The sequence below is a fragment of the Eretmochelys imbricata genome, chromosome 8, assembly GCF_965152235.1.
Source record: "Eretmochelys imbricata isolate rEreImb1 chromosome 8, rEreImb1.hap1, whole genome shotgun sequence".
Classification (NCBI taxonomy): Eukaryota; Metazoa; Chordata; order Testudines; family Cheloniidae; genus Eretmochelys; species Eretmochelys imbricata.
In genome coordinates, this window is record NC_135579.1 from 32,356,023 (window position 1) to 32,369,737 (window position 13,715).

Sequence of the window (13,715 nt, forward strand, 5' to 3'; positions counted from 1 at the left end):
GGTATTTGGGCTGGGGGCAACACATTCAGTTTGCCCAGTGTGTGTGATAGTTTCAAAGCCACTTAGAGATCTGGATGCCCAGTTCCCATTGATGGGAGCTGGTAGTCCAAATCCCTTTTAGGGTAAATTTACCCGGAAAATGAAGGTGTGATTGTAGCATGGGTAAGCATACCCGTGGGCCAACAACCCGAGTACATATCCAGGTACCCTGCAGGCTTGTACTGGGACAGCCAGCCCACTTTGAATCCTGTGCTGCCACGTCTTCACTACTATTGTTACCTGAGCTAGTAAGGTTAAAGGTAGGATGGATATGCTTACCTGTGCTGCGGTCACACCTTCATTTGCAGTGTAGATGTCCCCTTAGACAGCTCTTCAAATCTCAGCCTGAAAAATTTCTGTTTTAGTCACTAAAACCTACCAGTGGAGGAACGTGTTCACCCTTTTCATGATAATTGGGGGGTGGAGCGGGGGGGGGGGGGGGGGAGGGGAGGGAGGAAGGAAAGAGTATTGTAATTTCTAATTAGAATAGTGATTCAAAGTAATTGCTAACTGTACTGATCCTACGTTGTTCTAAAACAAGTGGTAAGTATGAAATGACAGCTGGACTTTTTGTAGACTTGGGCCTCAGTCTTGCAAAGAGTTAAGCCATGCTTAACATAAAGCATATGGATAGACTCAGTGACTTTCTGTTGGTCTTGCATAGATTTCTGTCTGGTCTTCAATCTTCATTTGGCTTCCTCTTAAACAGTATCTTGTTGATTCTTTCTCTTTTCCTCCTGTGTTGCATTATCTCTCTCTAAAATGTACCTCATGTTATAGCTGCTTTTTGCATTTAGTACTTTCTTCATTGTGCTTTCAAATATTGACTCTTCAGTCAATAGCTTACAACATTTTCATGCTATTATCAGATATGCTCAATAAGCCAAGTGTTGATTTAAAGTTTACCTTCGCTATCTTTGGAACTTACAGCTAATGTTAGAGAGCAAACTTTTTTTAAAAAATACATGTTAAATTTGGATTCTTTTTATTAACTTTACCAGACCTGTTGTTTCTGTTCTAAATTTCAAATTAGGAGTAGTCCATGGTAAAAGAATTGTGTTATGTCACTTAATTTTAATCACTGGTGTAATGTCTTCCATTTTAGTACTGAGGTATAAAATCTGTTTGTCTCTCTTGCACATATATTTTACTGGAGTTCTGTGCCACTCTTATTGCAGTGGGAATTGGGAGGGAAAGAAGCTACTGGGGTTTGATTGCACTTTTCTGGAAAACTGAGCATAGGTAGCATTTTATGTTACTGTACTGGATATATGTCAGTGTTTGTAAATAGCCAGTACTATGAATCTTAAGTAAGGCTTCCACAGGTGAAAGGCGTATTTGGAGGTTTCAGTATTGTTCTTTCTTAACAGAGTTTGGCAGAGCTAGAAGTACTATGTAACCAGCTCTATGAGGGGACTGATCTAGCACAGCGGATACAAGCAGAGAAGGTGCTCTTGGAGCTTATTGACAGCCCTGAATGTCTCAGCCAGTGTCAACTTTTACTAGAACAAGGAACAGTAAGTACTTGGGAGAAGTGTAAAATCTGACAATGTAAACATGCATTTATCATGAAGCCCACATTGGAGGTCCAGGTAATGTCAGTGTAAACGCAGTACATGTGAGATGCTCATCTCTTATAACAAACTGAGTTTTTTCCTTCATAAATAAAATTCCAGCAATCTGTCTACACACACAAATTGGTATTAGAGGGTGGGCTTTGTGGGATTGACAGTACCTAGCATTAGAAAGCAGATGGCCAGAAACAGGGGGAAAACCTAACTATGGGGGAAAATAGATGTAAATGTTGGTCTAATACTTGCAAAAGGTAGGAACCTTTATGCCACCTATTGCTCAGTGTTGCTCCTCAACATGATTTGCTCCAGCACTTTTACAGTTAAGTCCCCTATGCTCCTGCTCGTCCAAGTTAGAATGGGACAGGCTAAGAATGGTATGAAAAGCCTTAAACTATGTTTTCCTGTTGTCTTAGTTTAAACCAGTCTCTTAGCATTGTTTCAGTTTTCTTTTTAGAGTACGAGGAGTCCAGTGTCACCTTAAAGACTAACATATTTATTTGGGCATAAGCTTTCGTGGGTAAAAACCCACTTCTTCAGATGCATGGAGAAGTGGGTTTTTTACCCCACGAAAGCTTATGCTCAAATAAATCTGATCGTCTTTAAGGTGCTACTGGACCCCTTGTTGTTTTTGTGGATACAGACTAACACGGCTACCCCTCTGATTTTTAGAGTATTATGTCTTTTTTTTGTACTGATATTTTACTTGCAGATATTTTGTCAGATTTAAAAGGTGGTGGGGGAACCAACCCTGAGTTAAACCTTCAGTCCTTCATAATCATTACTGTGTTTTGGAACGTTATGATTTCAGATGACATGCCCGTTATCTGGAAATCATTGACATAGTTGGTAATGCCTTGGAAGAACTTGACTCATCTATCATGTTAATGGATGCTTAAGGAGTTCTTAATTCTGTTTATCATTATGATACAGTTAGGTTATTGCAATAGATGTTGCAAAATGCATTCTCAGTGGGGGGAAAATGAAAATATTCAAAGTTAGTATAGCACATTGGCCTGATCCTGTAATCCATACTCTTGAGTAAGGATTACTTATGTGAGGAGTCCCATTCATATGTGGTTGTAGCTGTGGTCTCTTCATTGAACAATGGTCTGGTGAATCTAGTGTTTTGGAGCCAGGACACCTACTACTTTCTATTTCCAGGTCTGCTACTGACTTTCTGTGACCTTTAGCAAGTCAGTTAACTTCTTTCTGCTTTAATTGTCCTCTCTATAAATTGTTATATAAATGTTGACTCAGCTTTGTAAAGTGCTTTGAGATCCTTGGATAAAAGGTGCAAAATCTTATTTGTAGAAAAGACTCAATTATTCTGTGTCTTCAGTAAGACTTTTGTTCAGGATGTGAGAAATGCAAGCATAAATATTGTTCTCTTCAATTTTCGGTGCATAGTAATTGCATTACAATCATTCAAATTCCATAATAGTATCAAGTAAAACAAATATAGGTCCTGGTCATGCAAAGATTTACACACATACTTAATTGTAAGTGTGTGCATAAGTCTTTACAGGAGTGGGGCCATAATGTGAACAAATGTAACAATACAGTTGAGCTACAGAATTGTTGTAATTAAGATACAGAAAATTCAGAATTCTAGTAAATTTCCTTTTTCTGTGTGTGTATGATTGTCTGAGATCATGTGTAAGACTGATTTAATATGTGGTACATTTTCTCATAGGGTGGGTGAATGGCTTCTATGATCTAATAAGTCTTTTCCATGTATAATAACTATCAACTGACATCAAAATGGTGCTCAACAGCTTTGTTGTTAAGGTGTCGTTTCCATTTCTGTTGTTGTGGAGGCATGGTAGTGGCTCCATTGCTAAGATTATAGTTGTGCTGAAGCTTACACTTGAAGCAGGAATCAAACCTCTTGCATTTATGAAGAATATAATGTATCCAACTATAGCACTTTTTCCTCAGTAATGAATTTTCAAGTAAATCTGTTAGTTTGTTACAATCATTTTAAAATGGCACATCTAACTTGCTTTTGAAAATTTATAGCAAGTAAATTCCTTAACTCTAATCTGTTTTATTTACATTATGTACAAATACATATAAAACAAGGTCTGTCTTTACTAAACCATACATATTTTTCAGATGTAATGTGTATTGTTTAATTGATCTGAGATTATTAAAAATCATAGTGTATATCTATGTGTGTGGTGTAGCCCAGCCCATAGAGCTAGCTTTAGCATTAATTTTACTTAGCAGTAAGGCAAGGAAGCCTCCAGGCCTGTATCCTGTAAGACAGTGGCTGTCAACCTTTCCAGACTACTGTACCCCTTTCAAGAGTCTCATTTGTCTGACATACCCCAAGCATGGACAGTGGGTGCCATAGGCTGGGGGAGGATGTTCCTCCGCAAACAGCCAGGCATGGCCCCACCCATGCTCTGTCCCCAGGCCCCTTTCCCCTCCAGCTTTCGCTTGGCACGGCTGCTCCAATCTCCCTGTGGGATGGCCCCAGCTCCGGCCCTCCCCGTGCTCTGGGCCTGGGGAGGCTGAGGCCGCATTGTCTGTCCTCCTGCTGTGGGGTGGGGGTGCTGCAGCCACGTTGACCGCCCTCCCGCTGCTGCGCTGCTCGCTCCAGGGCTAGGGGGGTGAGGCTGGGGCACCAGCCTGGGGTGGGGGGGCTCTGGGATGGAATGGGGGGCACAGAAGGGGTGGGTTCTTGAGCAGAAGGGCAGGGCTTGGGGCAGTTTGCGTGCTGCTCATGACCAAGTTTCATCTCACTTAAAAACTACTTGCTTACAAAATCAGACATAAAAATACAAACTTGTCACAGCACACGATTACTGAAAAAATGCTTACTTTCTCATTTTTACCATATAATTATAGAATGAATCAATTGCACTTACATTGTACAGTGTATAGTATATAGGGCAGCAAAAACAAGTCATTGTCTGTCTGAAATTATAGTTTGTACGTACTTTGCTAGTGCTTTTCATATAGCCTCTTGTAAAACTAGGCAAGTATCTTGATGAGTTGATGTACCACTTGGAAGACCTCAGCATACACGTACCCCTGGTTGAGAACTACTGCTGTAAGACAAAAAGAAAAGGAGTACTTGTGGCACCTTAGAGACTAACCAATTTATTTGAGCATAAGCTTTCGTGAGCTACAGCTCACTTCATTGGCTTAAGCAGTTAGCATAAGGTTTGAGGCCTATGAACTCTGGCACAAATAAGTGGCCCAATGGTAACACCTACGTTTTGGGGAAATGGGAATAGAGTGTTTAAAAGGGAAGTTTGTCCATAACATTTGGCAACTGCAGGAATATTAAACTGAAACTAGGCTTGGATATTTTAGTATAGAAAGATTGGCAAATACTTAACTATGAATTTGCCTTGACAACAAATTGGTGTATATGGTAATAAGTTGAAATCATTAATATACTAAACTCTAGGATAAGGGCACCCCAACATTAGTAGGTGTCAGGGTTCCCTTCCCACTCTGTATTCTAGGGTAAGACGTGGGGACCCGCATGAAAGACCCCCTAAGCTTATTTTTACCAGTTTAGGTTAAAAACTCCCCAAGGCACAAATTCTCCCTTGTACCTTTGTCATAAATATAAAGGGAAGGGTAAACCCCTTTGAAATCCCTCCTGGCCAGGGGAAAGCTCCTCTCACCTGTAAAGGGTTAAGAAGCAAAAGGTAACCTCGCTGGCACCTGACCAAAATGACCAATGAGGAGACAAGATAATTTCAAAAGCTGGGAGGAGGGAGAGAAAAAAAGGGGTCTGTGTGTCTGTCTATATGCTGGTCTTTGTCGGGGATAGACCAGGAATGGAGTCTTAGAACTTTTAGTAAGTAATCTAGCTAGGTATGTGTTAGATTATGATTTCTTTAAATGGCTGAGAAAAGAATTGTGCTGAATAGAATAACTATTTCTGTCTGTGTATCTTTTTTGTAACTTAAGGTTTTGCCTAGAGGGGTTCTCTATGTTTTTGAATCTAATTACCCTGTAAGATATCTACCATCCTGATTTTACAGGGGGGATTTCTTCATTTCTGTTTACTTCTATTTTTATTAAAAGTCTTCTTGTAAGAAACTGAATGCTTTTTCATTGTTCTCAGATCCAAGGGTTTGGGTCTGTGGTCACCTATGCAAATTGGTGAGGCTTTTTATCCAACATTTCCCAGGAAAGGGGGGGTGCAAGTGTTGGGAGGATTGTTCATTGTTCTTAAGATCCAAGGGTCTGGGTCTGTAGTCACCTAGGCAAATTGGTGAGGCTTTTTACCAAACCTTGTCCAGGAAGTGGGGTGCAAAGTTTTGGGAAGTATTTTGGGGGGAAGGACGCGTCCAAACAGCTCTTCCCCAGTAACCAGTATTAGTTTGGTGGTGGTAGCGGCCAGTCCAAGGACAACGGGTGGAATATTTTGTACCTTGGGGAAGTTTTGACCTAAGTTGGTAAAGATAAGCTTAGGAGGTTTTTCATGCAGGTCCCCACATCTGTACCCTAGAGTTCAGAGTGGGGGAGGAACCTTGACAACCTTGGATTAGGTAACGCTGCTACCACCTAGTGATTTAGACAAACTCAGGGAAAGGACCACTGGGAGTTCCTACTCCCCCCTAATATCCTCACAAGCCACCACACCCCCTTTCCTGGGGAGGCCTGAGAAAAAACAAGATGAGCACAGACCAACCTTGGGTTTTTTTAGGAGACTAAAGAAAAACCCCAGTCAGATTCAAAAAGAAACAGAACTTTATTAGAGAGAAAAAAGGTAAAAGAAGTACCTCTGTAAAATCAGAATTGAAGATAATCTTACAGGGCAATCAGATTCAAAAATACGGAGGATTTCCCTCTGGGCCAAACTTTAAAGTTACAAAAAGAAAACCAGGAATACACCTTCCTCTCAGCACAGAGAAAATCACAAGCCAGAACAAAAATAAGCTTATGCATTCCCTTGCTAGTACTTACTAATTCTAATGGAGTTGGATTGCTTGCTTCCTTGATTTGTGTTCAGCAAGCACACAGAACAGACAGACCAAAACCTCCCCCCGCACTTTTGAAGTATCTTGTCCCTTATTGGTTCTTTTGGTCAGGTGCCAGCCAGGTTACCTGAGCTTCTTAACCCTTTACAGGTAAAAGGATTTCGTGCCTCTGGCCAGGAGGGATTTTTATGGTACTGTATACAGGAAGGTTGTTACCCTTCCCTTTATATCTATGACAGTGGGGTAAGGAAACACAAATAAGAAAAAGGGGAGAAACCCCTACTGAATATGCGTTAGGCACAGCGGCATCAGTGTAACATATTATAAACACCTGTATGCTTGGGAAGAGAGAGATGTATGTTGCCCTTGAGAGGTGCCAGGATGATGGCCACTGGTGATAGTGATGAGGAAGATAATGGATAATATTTCAGGTTGTTCTGCAAGGGATGGTGTGAGTATATGGGTGTTCAAATGTACATTCTTTATTATTTCTGTCTACCTTGCTGGCTTAGAGTGTTGGTGACTTTGCTAACTGTATTATTAAACTATTACAAATACAGGAGTGTGAGTGTTGTAACCATGCATATCGGGGTTCCCAACTGACCAGTAATTTTGATAAAACTGGGGTTGATCTTGAGACAAGAATCCATCAAACCCTCAGAGTGTTAACTGGAAAATCCTAAGTAATCAATATAATTAATACACAATCCACAGATCAGGGAACAGTGGTTTGAAAGGGTAAGAAATTCAAGTACGTAATTAATTTTGTTGGCCAGATGCTGAACCCCAACTCAGCAGCACAAAGCAAGTGTAAAGCTACAGTGGAGGGACAGCTGGGGACTTTTCCAACAGAGGTAGTGCACAGGGGTGGGAGGGCTAGGAAGGAAGCATGCCAGAGGTGGAGGTAGGCAGGTGCAGATTGCTCTATCTGATCCGGGGTTGGTGCAGTGCTTCCTGTGAGGCCACTGAAACCTTAAAGTGGTCCTATGGCTGTTTTGGCTTCCAACAGGCCCAAGATCAAGGGAGTAAAAAGGTGGATTAGAGCTATGCTTTTCCCCCAACACTTTTGTGTAAACAGCTGATAATCTGGCCCAGTGTTTTTTGACTACTGTATGGTATAGAAGTTCTAAGAATGCAGTTTTAAGATGTTTGTGATTAAACTATTAAGTAATATAGCGTTAGAAGGTTGATGTTAAAATTGTGCATTGTAGTGTGATCTTCAGGTCTTTCATGTGTGCATTTAGGGAGATAGTATTGTTGAACTGAAAGTGAGTCTGCTAGAGGGGAATTGGTATAATTGAGTGACATAATGGAAGTGAGCTAATACTTGAAGAACTAGCATTTTATTAGGTGTGAATGTTGCCTTTTTGTGTTTTATGCAGTTGTGAAGCAATACCCTTGAGAAAATGACAGAGTGTGAGTTGTAATAACAGTTTTGAATGTTGATTTTTGCCAGAGTCATCTTTGAAATCCCCAACTCAATTTGCTGAATTAAAGAATATCTTTAAGGAGTTTCATTCCAAGTGCAATTACAGTTTTCATAGAGAGATGTCTGGTCTGATCCATGGCATTGCCAGAGGTGTTGCGGATCACATCTCTTGTGGTCTCAGATGAAGAACTTGTTTACTTTTCAGTCTTCAGGGCTGTAATGAAGCTTATTTTTACCATCATGCACAAAAAACTCAAATGCTAAAGTCATGAGTATTAAACAAACAAAGACTTCAGATGTTCGAATCCAGGATTCTTGTGACTAAATCTAGGGTGTGATAAATTCATCCCTTAGTTATAAAACATCAAATGATTTAAAACCAAATATTTGAAAACTCAGCCAGTGATAAGAATGGGAAAGTGTTGTTAGAAAAGTAGTTCCAATCACAAGTCTACATTTTTTGAGGGTGCTGGACAAGGGGAACGGAAAGGTCTTCTTATTTCCTATATCTTGGAAATTTTAGTGATTTTAAAAGCAATTATGTTGTATTTATATTTAATTTTTTGTGTATCGAGTATATAGCCAAATCATTGTCTGACCAACTGTATTCCTACCTGTTCGTTCTGCTTTCTTTTCGCATAATCTTTTTTTTTTTTTTTAATAAAATGGTATGGTGTTTGTTTCTATAGACATCCTATGCTCAGCTTCTAGCAGCAACATGTCTTTCCAAACTTGTAAGCAGAACAACTCCTTTACCCATCGAACAAAGGATTGACATCAGTAAGTAACTTGTATTATTTCTATTAAAATTGTAGTTGTAGTCAGAGAATGACTCTAACCTGACACTGTCAGGTTCTGCTTTTATTCTCTTCTGTTAACTTCCAAATAAATTTTTTTCACTTTCAAAGCCAAAAATAGCTGGATTTTCCAGTTGCCAGAGCAGTAAACACCTGCTGGGACCTAGAAACTACATTAGTCCTTTCTGTGCTTTATTGGACAAAAGGGAGAGAACCTGACCACATGGGTGTAAAAGAGAGCACAGTGCCCTTTCCTGCTGTCACTTACTCTTGTAGAGGGGCCTGACATGATGGAACTCATTTCCTGCTCTTGCCAGCTCCTTATTTGACGAACTCACTGATTGTGGATGCAAATATACATTGCATCCATCAGGGGTGTAGCGGTGGCTGTGTTCCCCTGCATATAGGAGAATTTTAGGAGGAACCCAGTTTCCCATCTGTAAAATGAATATAATAGTTGTCATCCTTACCTACCTCACAAAGTGTAGTGAAGGTTAGTGAATGTTTAGAAACATGAAATTCCTAGATATTAGTACGACTACTAATCTCTTATATTTACATGTTACTCCATTTTTTCCCCTTCCGATTAGCTCTTGGAAGTTGTGATAAGCAAGTCAGGGCAGAGTTCACTTCCAGACTTAGGACCCTGCACAAACTTACACATGTGTTTGATTTTAAGGGTGTGATATTAACTTCATTGTGGCTACTCGTTCTTAAAATTAAGCAAGTGTGTAAATCTTAGTAGGACTGATCTTTGAATAATTAATCATTTTGCATGAGAAACATCTGAAATAGATTAGAATTATCAGTACTGTCAAATGTTATTTAGACCAGGGATGAGGAGAACACAAACATTCTAGAATGTTTCAAACAAGTTTTAGGTATTTTGCAAGAGGTGTTAATCTTGTAGAAAAATGTCTGAGAGGCCTAGGATTGAATGTACATAGAGGAAAGCCTTTCAGATTAGTATTGAGGCTCCCTACTGAGGAAATATATAGAAGTGTGCGCTACTTTGGCTAGTGTTGTACCTGTTCTGTGGAGAAAGGATTGAATCTACAGGGTTATGAATCCACCTTTCTTGATGACTAATTTCAGTCTACATGTTGTTTTTCTTTTGAAAATGAACTTTTGTACAGGTATATGATAAATCATCCTGCAAGTGTATAAAACAGAAATGACCTTCCCTTCCACTCCCCAGGAAACTGTTTTCTTATTTGAGGAAGGTGAAAAGTTAGGTGAAAAGTTTTCTGCCCTAGGAAATATGCCTCGACAGAACTGAAAGCAGCCTGTACATGCGCATGCCTGAGAACACTGTTGTTAGTTTCTTGTATTTCATAAATGAGGTATGAAGGCTGCTGTTGCATTTAAGGCAGAGTAATTGATGCCCAGTACGTGGGACAAAATGAATGATTAAATTGGTTAACTGGTCAGCATCCTTGGTATTCACAAACTATTGTCAAATGTATGTTAGAATAATAATTACATACATACTTTGGTGCAAATAGCTCCAATGTAGTTAATAGTTTCCATGACTTAATTTTTTGAAATTAGTGTCTTTTATACTAAGCATAAAAAAAATTACATCACATGACCTAGATTCCCACATTTGTTATAATGGCTCAAGTGTGTGTTTTTTAAAAGAATAGTGAGGTTGACTAAGCATGTGTCTTTACAGGGAATTACATTCTGAACTACATAGCCTCTCAACCCAAACTGGCTCCTTTTGTCATCCAGGCTCTTGTTCAGGTCATCGCTAAGATTACAAAATTAGGATGGTTTGAAGTTCAAAAAGATCAGCTCATCTTCAGAGACATTATTGCTGATGTAAAAAAATTTTTACAGGTAAGAAAAATTATCCAATCATGCTGCTACTTAAAATTACATAGTCTTGCATTAAATTTATCTCTCTTCTCACTTAATGAATAGCTTGCTGAGTAACCCAAAGGGTATTTATACACATAGATTAGAAAGGCAGGGACCAATGCCAAAAAAAATTGCTTAGGTCAAAGGACAAGAGCAGACCTGCCAGGTTTAAGGTTTAGTTTTTAGCAAACTGCCAGGGCATGGAATGCTTTATTCCATTCCCCATTTTTTTCAAAGGTATAAAACACTTGTTTTTCACCTTGGCAGTTTGAGTTAGCAGACTTTAAAATCATGCCATTCTGGTTACCATCTTTATTTTTCCCCATTTGAATTCTAATAGAGTTTTAGCGGCTATTATCTCAAAAACATGAAGAAATGAGTACTATACCATCTGAAAGATGGGAATCTCATCCTTCAAATGGAATAAAGCATTAACTCTGACTGTGGTGATTATTGCAATAATGGCTGCTACAATTGTGCAAACAGTAGTCAGTTGTAGGACCAGTACAAAAATTTTGCAGGACCAGTACACTTTTCTAAACGCTGGTCCTTGATAATGGATCAAAAAGAAAAAAGTTTCTATATTTGATACAGTGGTTGCCATTAAAATCTTTACAGTGTTGCCTTTGTGATAACATGTCTGCCATACTCATGTAGCTTATTAACAGGAATATGGAGAGATACTGCCCTAACTGTAACTACTTGCAAAGGTATGTGTAAAGATTTTTACTGTACTGCAGAGATGATCTATAAAGTGGTTTTGATAATGACATGGTCAGCATTCCTCCTCTCTCATGGTCACATTAAAAATCTTTTCCTGCGTGACCCAAAAAAGCAGAGCTGATTGCTTTAAAAAAAAGAAAGAAAGAAAGAAAGAAAGAAAGAAAGAAAAGAAAAGAGAGAGTTAGAATGTGTATTCTGTCTCAGTGGGGGTGGAGTCACAATTTGTAAGGAGTCTGCCACTTAGGCAATGGAAGTGGGTAGGTGGTTCCCAGTGTGGGGTTGGCGTTGTGGGCTTTCCTTGTCTTATGACCTAGTGTGTTTAAACACTAGTCACAATAATTGAGCTTTTAGTTAAAGGGATATGAGCGAATAAGGGAGGGTTACTCACCTTCCCCTCCAGCATTTGGGGCCATCTTGCTTCCCACCCAACCTTGGCTTCATCGATCCTGGCACAAGGAATCTGATTGGACCCAGTATGCCCTAGAGCAGTTAGGTTAGACAGGGCCAGGTGGCAGGGACCAGCATGAAAATCTGCCGGGTGAAACTAGCATGGTGGTCAGGGAAAGGTGAAACCTCCCTCTCTGCTACATGATCAAATTCTTTCCTGACTCTGAAAAACAACGATCTGCAATGATCCCCTGGCAGACATTGCCAGAAGCAGTAGCAAACGATTCAGGGTGTGTGTGAGTTGTTGTGATGCCCTCAATGGGAGTCCTTATGAGCAGTCCAGAGGAACGTGCAGGAAGATTACAAATGTCATTGCCTCTTATCTCAGAGACATAGGTGGAGCTTTGAAAATAAGGAGACTAAAGACAGGTAATACTTTGTATTGGTCGGGTGGCATATTGGAGCATTGCACCCTCAGGGATGAGCTTGACTTTGTACATGGAAGGAAGGCTAGGCGGGGACTTTAGCTGCAAGGGATTGCAATGCACACATAGCTGAGTAAGGACCCAACTGTTTTGGTTAATTCCTTTTAAGGTTTGGAGTAAAACAGTTCAATAAGGTTATGACCAGTGATCTTTAAACGAAAGGTGGTGTGGAGAGTTTTATTGGTGCTGCTTGGTGAGTGGCACAGATACATTCTTGTGTTTTTTTTCTACTAGTCTCTAAACACATCCATAATCCCTAGATTAGGAACAACATTAAAACTCAAGAGTGTAAGGAAATTAGTATCAAAATGCATACATGGAATGGGGCGGAGGGGTTATTTTCTTTCCAGAACTTATTTCAGTGAAATATCTGTAGTGGATTTGTCTAGATATTTCTGCATTTATTTCCTTAAGGGATGGTATTATGTATTGTTGGTCCAGGACGCTGTCTGTGGTGGTGTTTCTGGCTACTCCACAAGGAATATAATGGGTGCAACAGTTTCAGTCGTGTTCTCTGCCATTGAATGTCAGATTTATGCTTCATTTATTTCTCTTTTTCAAAATAATTTGATTATAATATGTAAATGGAATTTTTTGAGCTAAATTGGGAATGACAATAAAAGATGGGCTGTAATATTTATTAAAAACAAACTCTTGAGTAGTATATTGTATCTTCTTTGCAGTTATTTTTTTAAGTGTAATTGGATTTTACATTTAATATTAATGATTGCAGTGTGAATCTGCATTGGGTAGTTTACTAATAATGGAGGCTTAAATACAAAAAAAAACTTTGCTACTTAAGAGATTTTTCATTAAATTAAAAATTCCTCTAGAGGAGAAAATGAAGCTATAAATTTACTAGTGAACTGAATTTACTATTGAAATTGAAAAAAAAAATCAAGCCATAATAGTATATGTTGATAATTAGTGAATAGCAGCCTTAGCTATGTCCATCTTAGTAATCATATGTGAATTTGATCCAGTTTGAATTAGAATGTAATTTACTGTGTAGAGAAGGTGTTTAGGAGTCAGGACTCCTGTGTTCTATTCTCAGGCCTTCCACTAACTCTCTCTACCAACTTGGGCAAGTATACTTTAGTTCCCCCCCTCCCCTCCCCCCATTTGTAAAATATGTTTAGTATTTTCTTATTACCCAGGGCGCTTGTGTGATGTAATGAATATATGCAACCTGCTTTGAGGTTCTGATATGAAAGACATTAAGGTGTTTAAGTTACTATTCAAGATCTATTTAAATAAGTTCCCATAGTTATCTGCTCCATGATTGTGGAACACTTTTACTTTTTCTGTTTGTAGTACCCATTTTCTTAGTTTGAACAAAAAGTAAAACCAAACCTGTAGAGTGCTACTTGACCAATATCAAGAGTGCCACATGAGCAATGCACATTTAAACAGACAAAATAACAGTGACCCTGAAAAAAAACCTTGTTTCTGTGCACTTCCCGTACCCA

At 39.2% G+C, this 13,715-nt stretch overlaps 1 protein-coding gene across 5 annotated transcripts in view; it reads left to right on the forward strand.

Moving 5' to 3' along the window:
* Nucleotides 1-13,715, forward strand: part of RANBP17 (RAN binding protein 17) — a 270,483-nt gene that overhangs the window by 9,808 nt on the left and 246,960 nt on the right. For 4 of the 5 annotated variants that reach the window (XM_077824282.1, XM_077824285.1, XM_077824283.1 and 1 more), the window contains exons 2-4: nt 1,410-1,556; nt 8,681-8,771; nt 10,464-10,630. In XM_077824282.1, coding sequence (XP_077680408.1) covers nt 1,410-1,556; nt 8,681-8,771; nt 10,464-10,630 — 405 coding nt within the window. Of the gene's footprint in view, nt 1-1,409; nt 1,557-8,680; nt 8,772-10,463; nt 10,631-13,715 lie in introns of those variants that run through there. The other variant, XM_077824286.1, reaches the window with a different exon arrangement.